The sequence below is a fragment of the Kwoniella dendrophila genome, chromosome 2 (genome assembly GCF_036810415.1).
Source record: "Kwoniella dendrophila CBS 6074 chromosome 2, complete sequence".
Taxonomy (NCBI): domain Eukaryota; kingdom Fungi; phylum Basidiomycota; class Tremellomycetes; order Tremellales; family Cryptococcaceae; genus Kwoniella; species Kwoniella dendrophila.
Genome location: NC_089477.1, coordinates 811,957 through 830,630, shown reverse-complemented (window position 1 = coordinate 830,630; position 18,674 = coordinate 811,957). Strand labels below are relative to the sequence as shown.

Below are 18,674 nucleotides of genomic sequence, written 5' to 3'. Positions count from 1 at the left end.
TTATAGCAGTGACTAGTTCAGACTCGTCAGTTATGAAATCCTTTGATTGAAAGGATTGTCTGGTCAAAACGATCTTTTATACACATCGAGTTTCATTTTATACTATCCATTATGACACCGACCTTTGAACATGTGAAGGAGCAATAAGTGGAAAGTCAGCCAAATTGGAAAATGTATACAGGTATCGTCCCTCATATACTGTACCATGTACTGCACATACAGTATGTGTACACCTATGACATGTATCCCAGATAACACTTATTCACCTTGTTAATCTTCGTGAACACACAGTGATCAGGCTTCCATCAAGCGACGTTTATCTTCTGATTGTCTCCTTGTCAAAATGCCAGATCAACAAGAATCATCTAAACGATCTTCCCACTCGTCACAAGAAACCAAAACTGGAACTCACGTAAAAAGATTTTCCGACAAAGAACAACTGTCCGATGCTGATTTTTACTTTGATGGATGGAATTCTGATTCATCCAATGATCCTGATAGTGATTCAGATGAGGAATATGTAGAAGGTACCGCCCAAGGTACTTGGGTTGTGAAATATCGTCACGATAAACCTTCAACCGAGAAGACTTCTTCGTCCTATACGAGCGGACCTAGAGGTAATGCTGAACCGAACTCACAATTTTTAGGAAAGAGACTCAAATCCGATCAACAAACCCAAATCTACCGGGGAGTTGTCAAAGCTTTTCAGTCGAATTTCTCCTCTATAGAGGAAGACGAAGAATATTCTTGGAAAGATGCCAATGAAGAAGCAGGTAGAGGTAGATCCAGATTTTCCAAACAGAGAAAATAGACAGTTTACATACAGATCGTAGTTGATTATACAGAGTTTATAGCTTGTATACCCGTCTTCGTGCTTTCTTATAGGATTTTACAATTTGGCCTTTGATTTCCCATTCTCTTTCATTAACCTATCACTTTCTTTCTTAATCTTGTTTGTCCTTTCCCTTAATTTATCTACACCTTTGAGCTCGTTCTTGCCGATCTGTCGAATATGCACTTCATCGGGACCCTACGAGCCGTTGATATATTAGCCTTCGCCATCTCATATGTTGTCGAGACAGAATTATTCCGAACTTACATCAGCATACCTCAATGTCCTCAAGCTAGCGTAATAGTATGCCAAAGGCGTATCTTCGGAAACTCCTTCTGCACCATGAACCTGCATTGCTCGATCGATGACTTTTAATGCCATGCTTGGGACCGTGAACTACAACAACCGGACTGTCAACTGAGTTCTGGGCAAGGAATCAATGGGTGAACATTGCTCACCTTAGCAATACCGATATCCTGCATTGCACCTTTTGCACCTGCTATATCTATTCTTCTGGCAGCTGCTAAGACCAATAATCTAGCTTGATCTATCTCAGCTCGGGAATGAGCTATATCTGCAAGGACAGTACCTATTGAAATGGTGTATCAGCTTTCATACCGCACGATAGATACAGCTTAGTAAATAGCTGACCGTGTTCACGCAGATGCTTCCCGAAAGTTCTCCTATTTGGGTCGGATACTCTCTGCAATAGTATATCTAATGCCCTGGAAGCAATACCTATAGTACGCATACAATGATGTATTCTTCCGGGACTATGGATTTTGTAAATTAGCGGTCTTCTTCTCATCGTTTATCGATGATCCAGCTTACCCTAATCTCGCTTGAATGATCTGAAAGTCATCTGTCAGCGTTATATACACACAGTTAAATATATTGTATACTTGCCTCAAAACCTCTACCTAAACCCTGTCTTCCACCTACAACACCACTATCCACATCAATTTCAACGTTGTCATATACCACCTCACAATGACCTTCAGGAGCATCATCATATCCAAACACCGTCAATGGTCTAACAATCTTCACACCTTTTGCCCTTGGATCGACCAATACTAATGAATGTCTTTTATGAGGTGAAGGGTTGTTGGGATCTGTTACAGCTAATACAATATGAATGATGTTTCTCGGATCACCTGCACCCGTTATCCACCATTTATGTCCGTTTACTCGCAAAGCTTTGTTTGAAGAATCAGGTAAAGCGGTTGTATTTCGTAGATTTGTTGCATCGGACGAAGCAACTAATTACAGCAAACAGGAATAGTTAGCTTTCGTGAGCCATCGCAATTGGATGTATCAACAGGTAGAACAAGAATGATGTTAAAGAAGACGTACCCCCATATTCAGTCATTGAGAAACTACTCCTTATTTCACCTTTTAACAATGGGACCAAGTATTTCTGTTTTTGTTCTGGAGTACCATATCTAGCTAAAACTTCCATATTACCAGTATCCGGTGCAGAACAATTCGTAGCTTGAGGTGCTAGTATAGCTGAATGTCCCATTATTTCAGCCATAAGAGCATACTATGAGACATATATTCAAAGTCAGCTTAGGGGTATTAAGAGTGACATCCTGCCAATCATTCACTAAAGCGCTACTCACCTCTAGATTACTTAACCCACCACCTTCACCACCTGCCATACCTTGAAAGTCCCCACCACTGAGCCACAAGTTCCATAATCCCAGCTTCTTAGCCTTGATTTTCAGATTCTCGAGAACAGGCGGTATTGACGCCCATCTAGCTTCAGGTGGATATGAAGGTATTTGAGCGTGGAAAAGTTTTTCAGCCGGGAGAACATCGTTCTATGAACGGTAAACATCAGATCTATGAGCATTTCATTCTGCTGATTAGTGCTGATTCTCTCACCTCCATGAAGCTTGTCAAGGCTGTCAATAGATCGGATGCTCGAGGAGAGATGAGTGGCTCGACCTGATATTTGCGTTTCGTCAACATTACCGAGCTCGTTTACAAGAGACCCGCAACTCACTAAGGACCAAGCCCCCGCCGATATGTATTTCAAGACTGGATGTTGTTCCGACATCTCTTCTATGTGGTCTAGCTCAGTTGATCAGTGACAAAGTCAAAAAGAGCATTTCTGGAATACACCATCTTTGATTATCGAGCATGTTAAACTGAAACGCATGAACCATTCCGGTTTCTTCGGAGCTATAATTACCGGTATACATGGTACACTCATATAAATTACGCTCACCGAGATTCCCACGATTGTTCCAAGGTGAACTTGTATTTTTTTATCTTTTTCATCTTACAGTCGATTCCCCAAAAATCGTTATCTCTGAAACCCTGAAACACGATGTCAAGAACATTACATACAGTACACGGTTTGGGTGGCAAAAAATCCTAAATTCGCCGAGTTATGGGATTTTTTATGAGAGGTATTCGTGGAAAGGCAAGCTTTGGTGATGAGGAAAGTCATAGTCATCATCATATATGACACTCTGGTAATCTAGATAATCGAAAGATAACGTATATTTGGGGAACAACTCGAAGAATGAAAAGCTTTCCCCACGTCTACCCCATAGTAATGAAGGCGATCTGATCCTTTCAGAGCGATGTTCAAAAGTCGTAACAAAACCATGACGATGCAGCTCATTATTCCTATGCAGTCCAATAATACCAAGACGATTCCACCCGACTCAGGTAACGCTCAAACACCTTTTCAGAGCAATGCGAAGTATTCCATGGTGAAGACGTGTTTCTGATTAGTAGGTGACCGATGAAATCCGATCGTAGATAAGGGTTCTTGCACGTGGGTTGAGCGTGTACATCCCCAACGAAATGATAATTTTGGTCATCCTGGATAGGTTTTTCACCATGGATCAATCGTGGATCTAAGTATGGACTGTTAAATTTGTGGTTGTGGAGCAATGCAAGGAGTAACGTAAAGGTCAATCAAGGAGTAAGGAGCATGGAGATGTATTGGAATTTTGATTTGTGAGAATCCATACTGGTTAATGCATGCATAGCTTACTGCTTTACCTTGTCATCGTTATTTATTCTTTCTTCTCTTCACCTTCATATATACTTGTTCTTTCTCTTCATCCTTTCTCCTCATCCTCTTTTCTTCCCCTCGTCTCTCACAACATACTCTAAAATAGTCGTTACTGGATCAACGATTAACCTAAGGCATCCTTTCTCGTGACTACTCACCTAAAAATTCGACAAGGTAGACATAACGACTCATCTACATTCACCTTTGCCACTCAAGAAAAACTCGACAGTCATGTCGACTGCTACTGCACCTCAAACACCAGCTCAAGAGCTCAGAGAGCGAAGACCTTCTCCAGTAGATCAGCTTGATCCAGCTTATGAACCTACAACACCGGAGAAAGAAGAATCTCGTGAGTGTTCCTCTATCGCTGTGCAGAAATGTTTCGCCTCGAAAAGCTAATTCTCTATTTATCTCTCTCAGCTCTCAATAAGCTCGCTGGAGTACATAACATACAACCAACTTTCGCAGCTACAGACCGACATATCCCAGACAATTATGTCTCCTATACGATATCACGACAAAAATACTTGCCACCTGTAACTTGGAAAACCTTATTACAGAATATCCAATGGATCTCCTTCCTTGCTCTTACCATCACCCCTGCCATCGCCATCTACGGTATCTTCACAACTGCTTGGAACACTAAGACAGCAATTTGGAGGTAAGTTGATCAAATTACTAAAGATCCCAACCTGATCATCGCTGATTATCTCTTTTTTGCATTGCAGTGTTGTCTACTACTTCATCACTGGTCTCGGTATTACAGCTGGCTATCATCGATTATGGGCTCACAGAGCTTACAACGCATCTGTACCTTTACAATTCGCTTTAGCTCTTGCTGGTGCAGGTGCTGTTGAAGGTTCAATCAAATGGTGGTCAAGAGGTCACCGAGCTCATCATCGATACACCGATACCAAACTTGATCCTTACTCCGCTCACGAAGGTTTCTGGCATGCTCACGTTGGATGGATGCTTGTAAAACCAAGAGGAAAGATCGGTGTAGCAGATGTATCTGATTTATCTAGAAACAAGGTAGTTAGATGGCAACACAAGAACTACGTACCTTTGATCTTTACCATGGGTTTCGTTGTTCCAACCGTTGTCGCTGGTCTTGGTTGGGGAGATTGGTGGGGTGGATTCTTCTTTGCCGGTGCTGCTCGATTAGTCTTTGTTCACCACGTAAGTACTCAAATTATCATGCCAATCATACAAAGCTGACCAATGTTTCTATGTCTTAGTCTACTTTCTGTGTCAACTCTCTTGCACACTGGCTCGGTGAACAACCTTTCGACAACAAGCACACACCAAGAGATCACTTCATTACTGCTCTTTGTACCGTTGGTGAAGGTTACCACAACTTCCACCATCAATTCCCTATGGATTTCAGAAACGCTATCAAATGGTACCAATATGATCCTACCAAATGGTTCATCTGGACTATGTCACAATTCAAACTTGCTTCTCACCTCAAAAGATTTCCAGATAACGAAATCAAAAAGGGTCAATACACTATGAAATTACAAGAATTACAAGAACAAGCTGAGCATCTCCAATGGCCAAAATCATCAAACGAATTACCTGTCATCAGTTGGGATGATTTCAAGACTGAGTCAAAAGAACGAGCTTTAGTCGCTGTACATGGTTTCATTCACGATTGTTCATCATTTATTGAAGATCACCCAGGTGGTGCTCATTTGATTAAAAGAGCTATCGGTACAGATGCTACAACAGCGTTCTTCGGTGGTGTATATGATCATTCAAATGCTGCTCACAACATGCTTGCTATGATGAGAGTTGGTATCTTGGATGGTGGTATGGAAGTTGAACACTTAAAACGAAGACCAGCCGAATCAGCAGGATCATCAGTAACGAACTCACCAGTATCATCAGCTTCAGCTTCATCAGTAGATATTCAATCTCTAGCTGATCAAGACGAAGATTTCAGATTAGATCAAACTCAATTAAATTCACAAGGGCCTGTACCTAAAGCTCCATTTGGTCAACCACAAGCTATGGTAGCTGATAGATGGACATTATCTGTTCCACCAAGTGAAAAATGGAGAATTGTTCAAACTGTACCAGATGTCAGACCTGGTCTATTAGGTAGATCACACTCATTAGAAAAAATAACGAGAGCAGATTCAAGAGGTGAAACTGCTGAGTTGATCGGTGAGAAAGCTTAAGCAGTTTAGTCAGTGTACATAGATAGATAGATTTCCGTTGGGTTTGGGTATTTTTCGTGGTTCTCTCCTCTTCCTTTTTCCATATCACCTGTTCATAACAATCACACATAGTCATACATTCTCTAAACAAAATAACACAATTCGCATTATTACAACATACATTCTCTTGTGCATATAACTTTCTTTCCCACTATCGTCTCCCCCGTATTCGTGCGCTCCCATCAGTTTTGCAGTATTTACATGTTATATAGGTAAATACATAAATGAAAAATTATGAAACGAATAAAATGACATAGATCTAGTCCTCGAAGGCAGAATGCAATTTGGCCGCGAAGAGATTTAAGCGGAATCCTCCTCTTGATTGTGTCATCTCTGTCATTAGGCCCTACTAGCTCTGTCATTCAGCGCAACTTCAACAGTTTCGTTCAATCGAGATCCGGTCCGAATTATCCAATATTTCTGCAAGCGATGCATATCCATCTTCTGTCATTCGGTGAACGATCATCGTTATCGATTCTGATTTCGCTGTTCGTAACAATCGCTTCTCCACTGCGCAGTCTTAGCCGGAACTGTATAAATAAAGCTGGGTATCTTCGATCTTTTGATCACGATATATCGACCGGCTTATGTTTTGACGAAGCTACGGGATGTGAAACTGTGATCGGATAATCGTAGACCGGCATCTAAGCACCTAGTGGAGCTTCCAAACAGATTGCACTTTGACGCTGTATGATTATGTACATAATGGACGTTGTCCTATGTGTGGCGGTATTTTGCCATTTTGAAGCGTTTCACTGTTTCAGATTCAAATGCAGATTTAGGACTCGACATTTCGAGCAACGCAGGTGACAGTTAATTTATCTGATAACGAAAGCATTCCGGTGATACAGCAAACCGAAGAGCTACGATCGAATATTCGGACGAGATTGGATACCGCGAGCGGGAATAAGATAAAACATATCATTTATGCAGAATGCTGTAAATCTGAGATCCCTACTTTTGTGCTCAGCCAAATTGCGTATTTTTGTTGATCGAAGGAAGCTCCTTTCAGACTTTTCAAATTTCTCTGTTCCAACCCCCTCGGTACCAGTGTTCAAGAAGATGATCGTGGTTACCTTGCCTGATTGCGATGTCAGCAATATTACATCACTATTGCATGTGAATCAGCAAGAGAAGGTATAAATAGAGCGCCATCGAAGGTGAAGAGATAATATAGCATCTCTCAACAACTTAACATCTTGAGTATCCCATTTTATAAGACATATCATTGTAAACATTTAACATGCCCCAATCTACAAGACAACAATCCTCTACAACTACTTTAGGGGGTACCTCTTCTGCCAACAACCAACCTCAAGACCAAAATACAGATACAAGAGGTCGTAGAGGCAGTTCTTTGAACAATAATACTCTAATTGACACTTTGGGAGGCTATTCACCCGAAAGATCGCCTCCACCTCCATTTTATAGAGAGCATGTGGGAACGAGCGAAGGTGAAACTGAACAATCTGAACATTTCGTTCCTCCCTCTTATGGTAGAACAGTAAATACACCTGAAGGGACGGTTCAAGCTAACCAAGATGAATTGGTAGTTGGTCCAGGTGGTTTAAATAGGTCAAGACCATCATTTATAGAACATCCTCAACATGATGGAACAAGATTAAGGGAAAAATTGGAAAGACTTCCTGAAGGTTATTCAACCTATAACGACTCTAGAAGAATGGATCATGGTATTTACACTTCCTCTAGACCTGGTTCTCGGGGTAATACCGGTACCACCACTCAAGACAACATTTGTAGAGCAATTACGACAAATGAATTTGTATCCTCATGCATCAAGAGGTAGAGGTCAGTCTAATCCAGGTGAAGGTGCTTATTCAGTTTATCAAGATCCGACAAGAATGAGTAATGATGCTTATGCTGAGAGAAGAGCAGCTGCAGCTCAAGGTAGAAGAAGAAGAAGAATGAATCGTGATGAACTGTCTGCTGAGAATGTAGCTGAGTCTAACTCGGAATAGAACAGATCAAGAGAAACCACCTTTTGTAGCCAAGGTGGATCATCCGCAGCAGTTGGGCAGTTCTACTCGTACTGTTTCGCAAAGTGGCAAATTAATGTTTTTTTCATTCTGAAGTAACACCTTGCAATCCTCATGTAACACCTGATCATACTGTATGCATGAAGTTGACCGATATCTGTTTAGCTATATCTGCGGGGGTCGCTATGACTTGACAATGGGCAAACTTTCTTCAGCTTGGTATACTCTGACAGTATCGTTGTAATCGGAACTTGGTTTTTTAGGGATAGCTCTTGTCATATACGCGTTTGCGTTTGATGGAGCTAATCGGTTTCGGGATGTTAACACAACATGCGTAAGCTCCGGGCGTATAGGCTTCTCATCGCAAAGTCTTTCCTTTAGATATGGGCTCGATATGACTAGAGCACGCTCCATTATCTCTGTTTGCGGACATACCATATATGACTCTCAGAAAGAACGAGAAAGGAGCCTTTACGCAAGGCGAAAACAAAATAGTCTCAATTCTCTTGTTAATCGACAGCTCGGTTGATCACCAGGAGTTTGTAAAGAAAATTTGTCAACCCTTGTACTAATTCTGTCCTACAAGCCAATCGTGATATAACTTACATTACAATCTTGTTGAAATCCTTTACATTTAGATATCACCAACTTTCGCTATTTGTTTATCTCCAGAGTGGCAGTATGATCTTCCCGCCATTGACAAATCTCCTTTCAGATCCTCCTTCGAGCTGACCAACGTACTTTGCTTACTGCATAACCATACATGTGCTTGCTCTTGGGGTTTGGCGGGATTTAGAAACTGGATTTCAACTGCTGAAGTTTATGTGAAGAATGGATCTTCTTGCCTTGCGAAAGTGGAAATAGCAGAAAAGAACGATTTCTCTGTATCATTCAGAGCTAGAAATTACAGTGCTCGAGTAGGACAACAACCACACCATACTCAGATTGCAGTATATTCTTGTCAACAAGTATAAATACGAGTACAGGAGTTAGATCGAATACTGATAAGTCGTCGTTGTTCATCCGCATTCTTCCAGAATATCAATTTATGTCATGTCTGATGATCGCGCTCAACAGTGTCGAAATGGCGATACCTCCAGTAGTATTGGATATAATAACAGGAGTACCAATAATGCGATTAACAATGGTAGAAGGTTATCCAGGATATCCACATCAAGTGAAGAAGGTAATGTGGAATCCAGATGGTCTGTATCATCATCTGATGAAGAGGATGAAGAGGATCTAGTGAATGTCGGTGCATATTCACCATCAAATGGACCTCCTTTACCTCGATATGAATTTGTTACTTCAAGAACGAATAGTTCCACAAGAAGAAGAGCCGATCCTTTGAATTCAATATCGGTTCAGTATTCAGTGGAAGATCCTGAAGATCCTGCACCTGATTATCATTCAAACCCACCTTCTTATCATTCTGGACCTAATTCCAATAGGAATTCAAGGTCATTCCAAAATGATGATGATATGACAATTGATACCCAAACTCCCTCGACTCACTCAGGCTCCAGTAGTTCTTCATCCCAAACGCCCAGAGATCAGTCATCGACGAGAAATGGTCATACGGATACAGATCAACGGCTATCAGATGCCGGCTCTAACTCAGACCTTGGGAATGGCTCAATCAACTGATCACGACCACGAGGGTGACAAGTGAGCTGAAAGATTCATTGACATGTTAATCAGAGGTCTCGATATCGAGTTTCGATTTTGTTTTCCAATCTCGTGTGGCTGTAGATGAGGAAAAGATGACAAAGGACAAAACAAATGTAAAGCATGCATACATACATGATTTTCTGCTGAAAATGTCTCTTCACGTATCAGTGCGGCTGATAACAGCTCCAAGTACGACTATTGTAAAGTTGGCCGTAAAATTTATATTTCTACACTCCGCTGCATGGCTTTCCGTCATGTACGGACGATCGGGACTTTTAGATAAAATTAGATAAAGCTTCTTCTGTCAATGAGCGAATCATGACTAACGATAAGCCTGGACTTAGTGAATCCTTTCGATTTGTATGCACTGCCTTCACCTGTATTGTAATACGTGAGAAGTACCCCTGTTTTTAGGAGAGGCAGGCCTCGACCTCATCCATTGGAAATTGCAAACGACCACACTACTCGTTCCGATAATTAGCAAAGACTTTATTCGAGAAGAAACCTGTTCAAAGGTCAGACAAAAAAGCGGTCACTTCTCAACACATACAGTATATTAAAGATAAATCTCGGCCACTTCCCTTTGTATCATGATGACACCACTCTGTCAGGGAAAAGCTGTACAAAGAAGATGGTCCACCAATCATTGATGATTTGTATGTGCACCAGTTGGAATCCAGCTTTTTTCACCGCTTTGAATGAATCCTCGTTTGATTTTTGCCAATCATTTGCAATAGGATTTTATTTACAAATGCTCACCTTAGTTTTTTTTTATGTGAACAGAGTGGAGAATTTTATGCGGAGTTTCACAGTACGCAAAATACTTTTCACAAAAAGGCTTGATAGACTGAACAGTTATTTTGAGAAGTTGAGGTAGGAACATTACTGAAGACAGCTTATATTACAGCACATGAGAAAGATGCAAATGGAGGTGGGTTACAATGAGCTTCTCATGAGCTATATTAGGTCCACGAAGGCATCAGTATCCCCGAAGAAGCAGACCAAGTCTGAAAATGAAGTAGAAGCAATACGAGATTCCGCGAGAATCGAATATTCGCATCCGCCCTAGGAAGATCGCTTCAGAAGCATCGATGTTTTTTTCCCCCTTTTATCACCAATACATATCAGAGACCGTTAAAGAGAAAATTATCGCAGCCATGTATGCATTTACTAAGTGTAAAATGTCAGTAAAAAAAGGTATAAAAACCCTGCTCAACATGAATATTACTCGGTGCTTTTTCCCAACATCATCCATCTCAAACAACTTTTTCGATCTCACTTACTTCCAAAGTAAATTATCTATATTCATATTCGATAAACAAACATTGATAACTTATATATTTAGAACGAACTAAATCATAATGTCTTCTAATCAACAAACAAATCAAAACCGAACATCCACCGCTTCAAGTGGTGGACCAGGTAATATGCAATCAGCATGGTCGTCAACCACATCCGGTACGGGTGCAAGTCTTCATGGTGAACCCGGTGATAGAGGCAGTAGAGCTACAGATGGTACAAGTAATCCTCCACCACCATATTCTAATGATAACAGACCAGGTTACTCAAATCCACCAGGTTATACTTCCGGTGGTGCTTCAGTTAGATCAAGTTTAGCTAGTACTGCTTCTTCAATGGGTCCACATGCTCATAGACCCACAATGGGTTCCGGCTCAATGGCAACTTGTCAGCCTTCAACTGGATCGCAAACAGAAAGCTTCGTTGCTGGTGTTCGTAGACCCACTGGGGCACCCTCTACCCAAAGTCAAACTGGCTCTGGATCCGGTGTGACAGGTTCTTCTAGTAGAGCTTAAACCCAATTGACCTGACAACTTCCCTAAGGAGGTAGCTGCATCGCAGTAATTCATCCATTCAACTAGTGGTTTCCGCTTCGGCTGATTCACGATATGCATGATGTTAATGATCGTCGTTGATTGAAGTATTTGATTGTCACATATGATGTTACTGGGTTGTTACGTTGTGGAAGGCATAAGACAAACACAGGTAAAATACATACAGTGATATGGTTTTTTATGTGACTAAAAGATGTATCGTCCATTGAAAGCTACATTCCTAATTCAGATTGATCATATCTCCTCTGTTTTGTACATCTCAACTCCCCGTCCACTTCCACCTGTTATATAGCTTCTATTCGCTTTCTTTCACTTCTGGCTCTTTCTTCCCATTTAGCAATCAAATCTTCACCTTCTTTTTGCATAGCTTCATATCTCTTCTGCATTTCCATCTTAACTAAATCTTCTAATGTCATTGATTTTTGTTCTTCAGTTAATTTCATCATTCCTTCTTCTTCCTCCTCGTCTTCCGCTGTCATATCATTCTCGTTCTTTTTCTGCTTTGCATTAGAATTTGATCTAGGTGTGTTTGTGATAGGGGAAGACATCAAGTCGTCCATTACTTTCTTAGCTTCTACAGCACCTCTGATCAAAGAACTTTCCAATACATCTCTAGGTAGTTTAGAATGTGGAGATGATTTTGCATTGGGTTGATTTGATCGCAACAATGCTTTGGGTTTAGGTGAAGATAACATTGATGATGTCGTTGGTATAGGTGATGAAGGAGGTATATTTGAGAATCTATCTAATTGAGATAGCGGTCTAGGTGGAGGGGATGTGATAGGACTCGGTAAAGGTAAAGGAGGTAAAGGTTTAGAATTACTGGATGTTTTAGAGGGTTTCGATGATTTACTTTGTTGTGATGATGCTGAAGGAATAAATATTGAAGCAGGTTTTGATGAATGTCTTAATCTAGGTAGAGGTATTGAATCAATTTCCAACTCTGGTTCATTGTCTGTTTCTTTTTGATCCTCATTCTCCGTTTCAACTTCAATTTCTGATTCTACTGTTATCTGATCTTCTTCAGTCTCCGCTTCTTCTTCTTCTTCAACCTTTTTCTTTGCTTTACTCTTCGTATTTGCCGCACTTGACGGTTTAGGTCTAGGTTTAGTAGCTTTCTTTGATTTTCCTTTTTTCTCTTCTATTTTCTCCAAAGGCTGTACTTCTTCCGTTGATGTGGGAGGTAGCTGAGATTGAGATATTGATGTTATAGTATCGTCTGCGATTTCTACGATTTCTGGTTCTTCTTTAGGTTCTACAGTAGCGTCTTTCTTTTTGCCGCGAGTTACAGTTTTCCTCCTTGACGTTGTAGCTCGGGGTTTTGTAGCTTTCTTTTTGGTTGTCGTGGGTTGCGATAATGAAATAGGCTCTTCGGCTTCAGACGGTAACTCTGTAGCTTGAGATGGTTCTTCTTCTGTCTCGGACACTATGGAGGGTGCTGCTGTAGTTCCTCGTTTTGGTCTACATAAAAATATCAATCAGTGTCCGTTCTCCACATGAACGATTCTTCGACCCACCTTTTTACTACTTCAGACTTTTTAGTTTTAGCTGGAGCCTTTGCCTGTTTTCATGAGGTCAGTGGATACATTCGATTGATAGGGCTGGCGATTGGACTCACTACCTTTTGCGTACTCGATTCTCCCCCTGCTAATTCTGCTCGGAAGAAATGACAATCAGGTACCTTTTTGTAATGTGTTTGCCTATGTTGACCACTATTACATTAGCTATGGTAAAATCCCAACAGTGTTGTGATGGACAACTCACCAAGGATCATCTGTAGCTTCCCAGCCCTCAACAGCATATTCGCAATATGGACACATTACAGCATCTTTCGATTCTGTAGATGGAGTATATACGAAACCTGCTTGAGCGAGCTACAAGCGAGTGTAGGTTTATCCTGTTATCAGCTTCATTGCCTGAACAATATGGACACTATGGAAATTTGACACTCCTACTTACATTCTTTACCGTAGGTAACCATCCAGATTTCTGCTTATGAGGCCACCATTTCTTATATGTCTGTTCTCTCACTGCTGCAGATTCTTTCGATTGTGGTAAAGATTCTTGAGTTGTATATGTTGTTCTACTCAATTTCACTCAGTACATCAAGCTTCATTCTCCTTTAGAAGTACTGAAGAAAGCCTACTTACATATATTTACCATCAGATTGATCTCTTTTTCTTTTCTCTAATTTAACTGTACAAACCATTTCTGCCCAAGCACAATTACCTCTTCTCGAATGTTCTTCAAATGGATCATCATTTTCATCCCAACCACCTAATTCAACATTACATAAAAAACATTTACAATTATCATAAGATTCTTCTGTTGATCCAGGTGTATGATAAAATCCCGCTTTAGATAATGTATCTGCGTTTAAATTTGCATGTGTTTTTGGATTTAAAGGGAATCCTATTTTTGCCTTAGTTTTCGGTTTCGTTATAGCTTCAAATGATTTGATTCTTATATCAATGTTTTGCATCTTGCCGGAATTGTGACGAATACCTTGACAATCTTCTCTACTCCGTGTATTTCGATGAAACTTGTAATCTTCTTGTGAGGATATAAACAAATTGTTAAAGACAAGTACTAGAAATGATTTAAGATGTTTTTGTGATTTTATTGATTTGTTGTTGACTTTTGTTGTTCCCTTTTAATAATCTTAGAGTAGAACGCGTCAAAAGGTCATCAAACGTGGCAGTATTAAGTTTACGTAAGGCATCGAAATAAACATGCCACATTTCAGTTTTATTTCTATGGTGTAAGTGTTTTCCCCGTATATCTCCGACCATACAATGAGCATTTGTGACTTTTGAATTTATCATTATCAGTACGAGGTGAAGCTCAAAACTTACATCTTTTGATCTCTAGATCATGAAAAGTTAGTTGATACACATCAGCAGTCATCTCATCGTCTCCTGAACATCGATATTCTTTACCTGGTCGTAATGTCGCGCATACTACGAAGAGCATTTTCTTCTACTTTTCCTGCTCGAGCGGGACCTTCTACACCTTCATTTTCACCTTCACCTTCGACAATATTTCCATCTGCATCATCAGTAATTACAACATCACCACAAGCAGTTAGAAAAAGAAGAATAGAATCACCTTCACATAAAACAGAATCAAAATCACCTTTATCAGATTCAGATTTACATTATGCATTAACAGAAAAGAAATTTCCTTATGAATTAGAAAAAGATTATCAATCTTTATTATCTACCTCAAATTTAAATGAATCCAAAAAAGGAGAATCAGAATTAAGATCATTATTTTTAAAAGGTACTTCAGAATGGAGATCTAGATTAAGAGGTTTTGCACCAAGAGGTAAAAAAGGTAGACATGATTATTTATTAAATATAATGGGTGGTAAAAGATTACAAGACGAATTGGAATTAGAAGAACAAGCTACAATAGAAACACAAGAAGAAGGATCGGAAGAAGGTGAAGAAAAAATTGATCCATCAAATCAAATAATTGGTAAAAGAATTTATTTACCTAATATACAAATACGATTAATGAGAAATAATGTTAAAGAAGGAGAATCATATGATCCTTATATAGCAACATTTAGAATACCACCTTCAATGACTAAAAATGATTTAAGATCATATTTATTAGCTGTATATGATTTAAATGTTACATTCATTAGAACAGATAATTATATTGGTCCTGTAGGTAGATCAAGAACAGGTGAAATTGAAAGAAAAGGTGGTTCATCAAAAACTTATAAAAGAGCTATTGTTGGTTTACATGAACCTTTTCATTATCCAGATGATATTGAAGAATTATATGCTCAAGGTTTAGCTACAGGTCAAGGTGATGCTTTAGCTAATTCAAGAGATACTTGGTTACAAGAAAATTATTCTTTAAGGTTAAGTGAACAAATGAGAAAAAGAGCAATGTTCAAATATTATAAAGGTGCTAGATGGAGATCAAAGACACATGCTAATATGGTGAGTTTAACGTGCATGCTCGCACCTCATCGATCCCAATCCATATGTATAAGGTTACATCGTACCCAATATACCTTCATCTTACAAGATCATTGAAGTTCTTACTGATTCTTATTTGTTATTTGTCAACAGGGTAACACCGTTCGAGAGATTATGAAACGAAGACAAGAAAGAGAAGACAAGGTTTCGGATGAAGTCAAACGTCGCTGGACAGCTATCGCTCAGGAATCGCTTGGTGGTAGTGCATCAGCCCCAGCCCCACAAACAGCTTAAAATAGGTAATTGTACACTCATATACTATTCATAGAATGCATGATTCATTCACATAAGCGAATGAGAATCTTTGTGATTCCGACAATTAAGTGGCTGTCGAATCGTTCAATAGTACATTGCAGTATAATTCAGTAATTAAATGCATATATCCAAAACATGACATATAGACCAAACAAAAACCTATAAAATAACCGAATAAACCAAAGTATCTATCAAAACGAAACATTCAACTAAATATACTGTAATAGATAACCATTCCATGAAAGCAGTGTAAAGTAACAATCAAAAATGAATATTGCACAGAGTAGCTCCATTTTCTGATTAAAGAGCATGATTACTACCTGGACCATTTTTAGGTAAGATGTTCAAGTTTACTGTTGAGTCTATTGCTTGATCACGATTATCATGATTATTATTTAATCTTGATTCCATTTCAGATTCCATTTTTGAATCATCATCGAAAGAAGTTGGTGAGGATTTTTCAAAACCGTCTAATTCATCAACATTATCTCTTTTCAAATTTGATAATTCCCATTCTTCAGATTTATTCGATTGATCATATGCTAATCTATTTGTAAATCTTTTGCCTGTATCAGATTCAATTGAAGCTACCATTGAAGGATATTTTATTCCTCCTGCTCCGCCATTTATTGAATTTTCACCATTGTTATCGGTAAACGATTTTAAATGTGTAGGTGAACCTGCTAATGTTGTTGAACCACCAAAATTTGATGATGTAACTCCAAAATTTTCAGATTGGAATGTTGATGTCATATTTCTTGAATTACCAAATGCTGAAGAATGTTGTGATTTATTAGAAGAGAAAAATCTTGATTTCGATGTAGGTGCTTTTGAATCCATTGTCGTTAATCCTGTCACACCGTTCCATGTTCTGAAAGCAAGTAAATTGTAGTTAGTATAATCTCCTTCTTCTTTGAGAGTTTTCATCTTTTCATCAAAACACTTACCTGTTTTGAGAAGCAGCTTGATCTCTCTTGTATCTTTGTCTACAAGATAAAATACCAAGAATAACGGCCATAGCAAGTAATAAGGATGTTATCGAGCTCATCTATAAAAAGGTGGATTGACTTTAGTATATCCCGTATAAGTTCAAGAAATGGTGTACGAGGACTTACAATAGCTTGAACTTTGATGAAAGAGTGGGTGGATACTTCAGGAGCAGTAAGAAGAGGTGTACCAGTTACCTGAGTATCACTGCAGAAAGCAAGGTTGTATTAGTTGTGTTTCTTGGTTGATGTGAATGTAATCGTTAAGTACGACTTACGTTGGAGACCCCGAAGATGAAGTACTGTTTCCACCTATTGGGACACCCTGGAGGAACAAATACAATTTAGCATCAGAAGGTGAGTAGAGAATGCTATTTGTGCGCTGACTTACGTAGAAAGCACAAGCTTGATTGGCATAAGCTTGACCATAAGCAGCATCAGAAGCAGAACACGATGATGTCCAACATGCCTATTAGGAGTGTACCTATTAGCTATTGAGACGAAAGTTTAATATTTGACAGGACTTGAAGGACTACTTACACCGACAGAATTTATGAACTCAGTAGAAGCGCAAAGACATGTCCAATCGTCTGAGCCTTTACATCCTGATATGGGTGCACTTGCCATACTATGTTATATTACAGTACATATCAATTAGTGAATCCGTGAGCAGGTAATGTACTTGAGAAGAGATTTGTGACTGCAACACCACTTACCAAGTAACTACACATGCAGGTACTCCAGCACTAGGATCACTACTCCCACTTGCAGTTGAATTTGTCGAATCCTGTCTTTTCAATAACATCGAATGGAAATTAGGTGTAGATGGTGCCATTTTGTATTATATATCTATTTATTCGAGTGGTTGGTATTGCTATAGTAGGCTGTACTAGTTCAAGTTGATCACTGATAAGTAGATGATTCGTTATATCTATGGTATTTATTGCAGTGATAATGAGTTCTATCGAAGAAATGAGAGAGAAAGAAAGAAAGAAGAGATCGATAATATAAGTTGCAATTACATCTTTGACATTTGATTTCATCGAGAAACATTCTCGACTCATACAAGAACAATAGCGAATTGCTGCTACCAGGTGATTGAAGACACTGATTGTTCATTGTTCACTGTGGTAATGACCTATGCTACCTAAACAAAAGATGAACAATAAAAAGACATGAAAATAAAAAAAGAGAACAATAAAAGAGTTTCAATTAAAACGTTGTTCCTGACTCTTAATTCTTAATTCTCCGGACTTATGCGATACCTTTTTATTGTCTATACTAGAAAATTACCTAATAAGGTAATATAGCATAGTAATGATATGGTTAAATAAATAAATTAGAACAATACCGATGAAATCAGGTACGGTGTGTATGTACCCTGCTTAACGATAAGTTAGCATAAAAATTAATCTTAAGGCTACAACAAAATACAGCTTTCTTGTCTTTGCTCTGATCTAACATCTTCAAGAATACCTATTGTTAAGTTTGATGTATTTATGTATTTATGTGTTGCCGAACAATTAGGTCCATCGGATTTCAGTCGAGTTTGTAACACCGATGCATGTGCTATAGAACAAGGTTTCTGGATGAGCTTGGGTTCTGGAACTGGCTTAGATCTCACAACTCCCAATCACTTCGATCGATTCACACAACCGAACGCACATTTCCAATAAAAAGCCCGTCCATCATGTTGGAACAATGCAAGCTGAGCATGGGGTATATTAACATTTGACAAGCTTACAATGCAAAAATGCATATAATACGTATGAAAATGATATGGCAATTCTAATTTTCTAGTTATCTACAAAAATGCTTATGAACGATAG

General features: G+C 39.1%; 9 protein-coding genes across 9 annotated transcripts; 6 read left to right on the top strand and 3 right to left on the bottom strand.

The window, feature by feature from the left end:
- Window positions 1-343: 343 nt before the first annotated feature.
- L201_001725 (uncharacterized protein) lies at window positions 344-811 on the top strand (the record flags this gene model as incomplete). Its single annotated transcript, XM_066217512.1, has 1 exon — window positions 344-811. One exon carries the CDS (start codon window positions 344-346, stop codon window positions 809-811), a length of 468 nt encoding a protein of 155 aa, XP_066073609.1.
- A 78-nt stretch (window positions 812-889) lies between these two features.
- L201_001724 (uncharacterized protein) lies at window positions 890-2,894 on the bottom strand (the record flags this gene model as incomplete). The annotated part of the gene is made up of 10 exons (XM_066217511.1): window positions 890-1,030; window positions 1,100-1,228; window positions 1,291-1,421; window positions 1,484-1,605; window positions 1,664-1,683; window positions 1,739-2,091; window positions 2,186-2,375; window positions 2,455-2,655; window positions 2,720-2,782; window positions 2,841-2,894. 10 exons carry the CDS (start codon window positions 2,892-2,894, stop codon window positions 890-892), a joined length of 1,404 nt encoding a protein of 467 aa, XP_066073608.1.
- Window positions 2,895-4,097: 1,203 nt separating this feature from the next.
- L201_001723 (uncharacterized protein) lies at window positions 4,098-6,049 on the top strand (the record flags this gene model as incomplete). The annotated part of the gene is made up of 4 exons (XM_066217510.1): window positions 4,098-4,215; window positions 4,287-4,527; window positions 4,595-5,045; window positions 5,105-6,049. The coding sequence occupies 4 exons, from the start codon at window positions 4,098-4,100 to the stop codon at window positions 6,047-6,049; spliced, it is 1,755 nt and encodes a 584-aa protein (XP_066073607.1).
- A 1,282-nt stretch (window positions 6,050-7,331) lies between these two features.
- L201_001722 (uncharacterized protein) lies at window positions 7,332-8,067 on the top strand (the record flags this gene model as incomplete). Its single annotated transcript, XM_066217509.1, has 2 exons — window positions 7,332-7,779; window positions 7,850-8,067. 2 exons carry the CDS (start codon window positions 7,332-7,334, stop codon window positions 8,065-8,067), a joined length of 666 nt encoding a protein of 221 aa, XP_066073606.1.
- Window positions 8,068-9,138: 1,071 nt separating this feature from the next.
- Window positions 9,139-9,732, top strand: L201_001721 (uncharacterized protein; the record flags this gene model as incomplete). The annotated part of the gene is made up of 1 exon (XM_066217508.1): window positions 9,139-9,732. One exon carries the CDS (start codon window positions 9,139-9,141, stop codon window positions 9,730-9,732), a length of 594 nt encoding a protein of 197 aa, XP_066073605.1.
- Window positions 9,733-11,117: 1,385 nt separating this feature from the next.
- Window positions 11,118-11,570, top strand: L201_001720 (uncharacterized protein; the record flags this gene model as incomplete). The annotated part of the gene is made up of 1 exon (XM_066217507.1): window positions 11,118-11,570. One exon carries the CDS (start codon window positions 11,118-11,120, stop codon window positions 11,568-11,570), a length of 453 nt encoding a protein of 150 aa, XP_066073604.1.
- Window positions 11,571-11,893: 323 nt separating this feature from the next.
- On the bottom strand, window positions 11,894-14,091 carry L201_001719 (uncharacterized protein; the record flags this gene model as incomplete). Its single annotated transcript, XM_066217506.1, has 6 exons — window positions 11,894-13,070; window positions 13,127-13,170; window positions 13,228-13,309; window positions 13,374-13,483; window positions 13,569-13,692; window positions 13,760-14,091. The coding sequence occupies 6 exons, from the start codon at window positions 14,089-14,091 to the stop codon at window positions 11,894-11,896; spliced, it is 1,869 nt and encodes a 622-aa protein (XP_066073603.1).
- A 466-nt stretch (window positions 14,092-14,557) lies between these two features.
- On the top strand, window positions 14,558-15,838 carry L201_001718 (uncharacterized protein; the record flags this gene model as incomplete). The annotated part of the gene is made up of 2 exons (XM_066217505.1): window positions 14,558-15,565; window positions 15,698-15,838. 2 exons carry the CDS (start codon window positions 14,558-14,560, stop codon window positions 15,836-15,838), a joined length of 1,149 nt encoding a protein of 382 aa, XP_066073602.1.
- Window positions 15,839-16,159: 321 nt separating this feature from the next.
- Window positions 16,160-17,680, bottom strand: L201_001717 (uncharacterized protein; the record flags this gene model as incomplete). The annotated part of the gene is made up of 7 exons (XM_066217504.1): window positions 16,160-16,730; window positions 16,807-16,907; window positions 16,975-17,053; window positions 17,124-17,170; window positions 17,237-17,314; window positions 17,386-17,473; window positions 17,562-17,680. The coding sequence occupies 7 exons, from the start codon at window positions 17,678-17,680 to the stop codon at window positions 16,160-16,162; spliced, it is 1,083 nt and encodes a 360-aa protein (XP_066073601.1).
- Window positions 17,681-18,674: the final 994 nt, after the last annotated feature.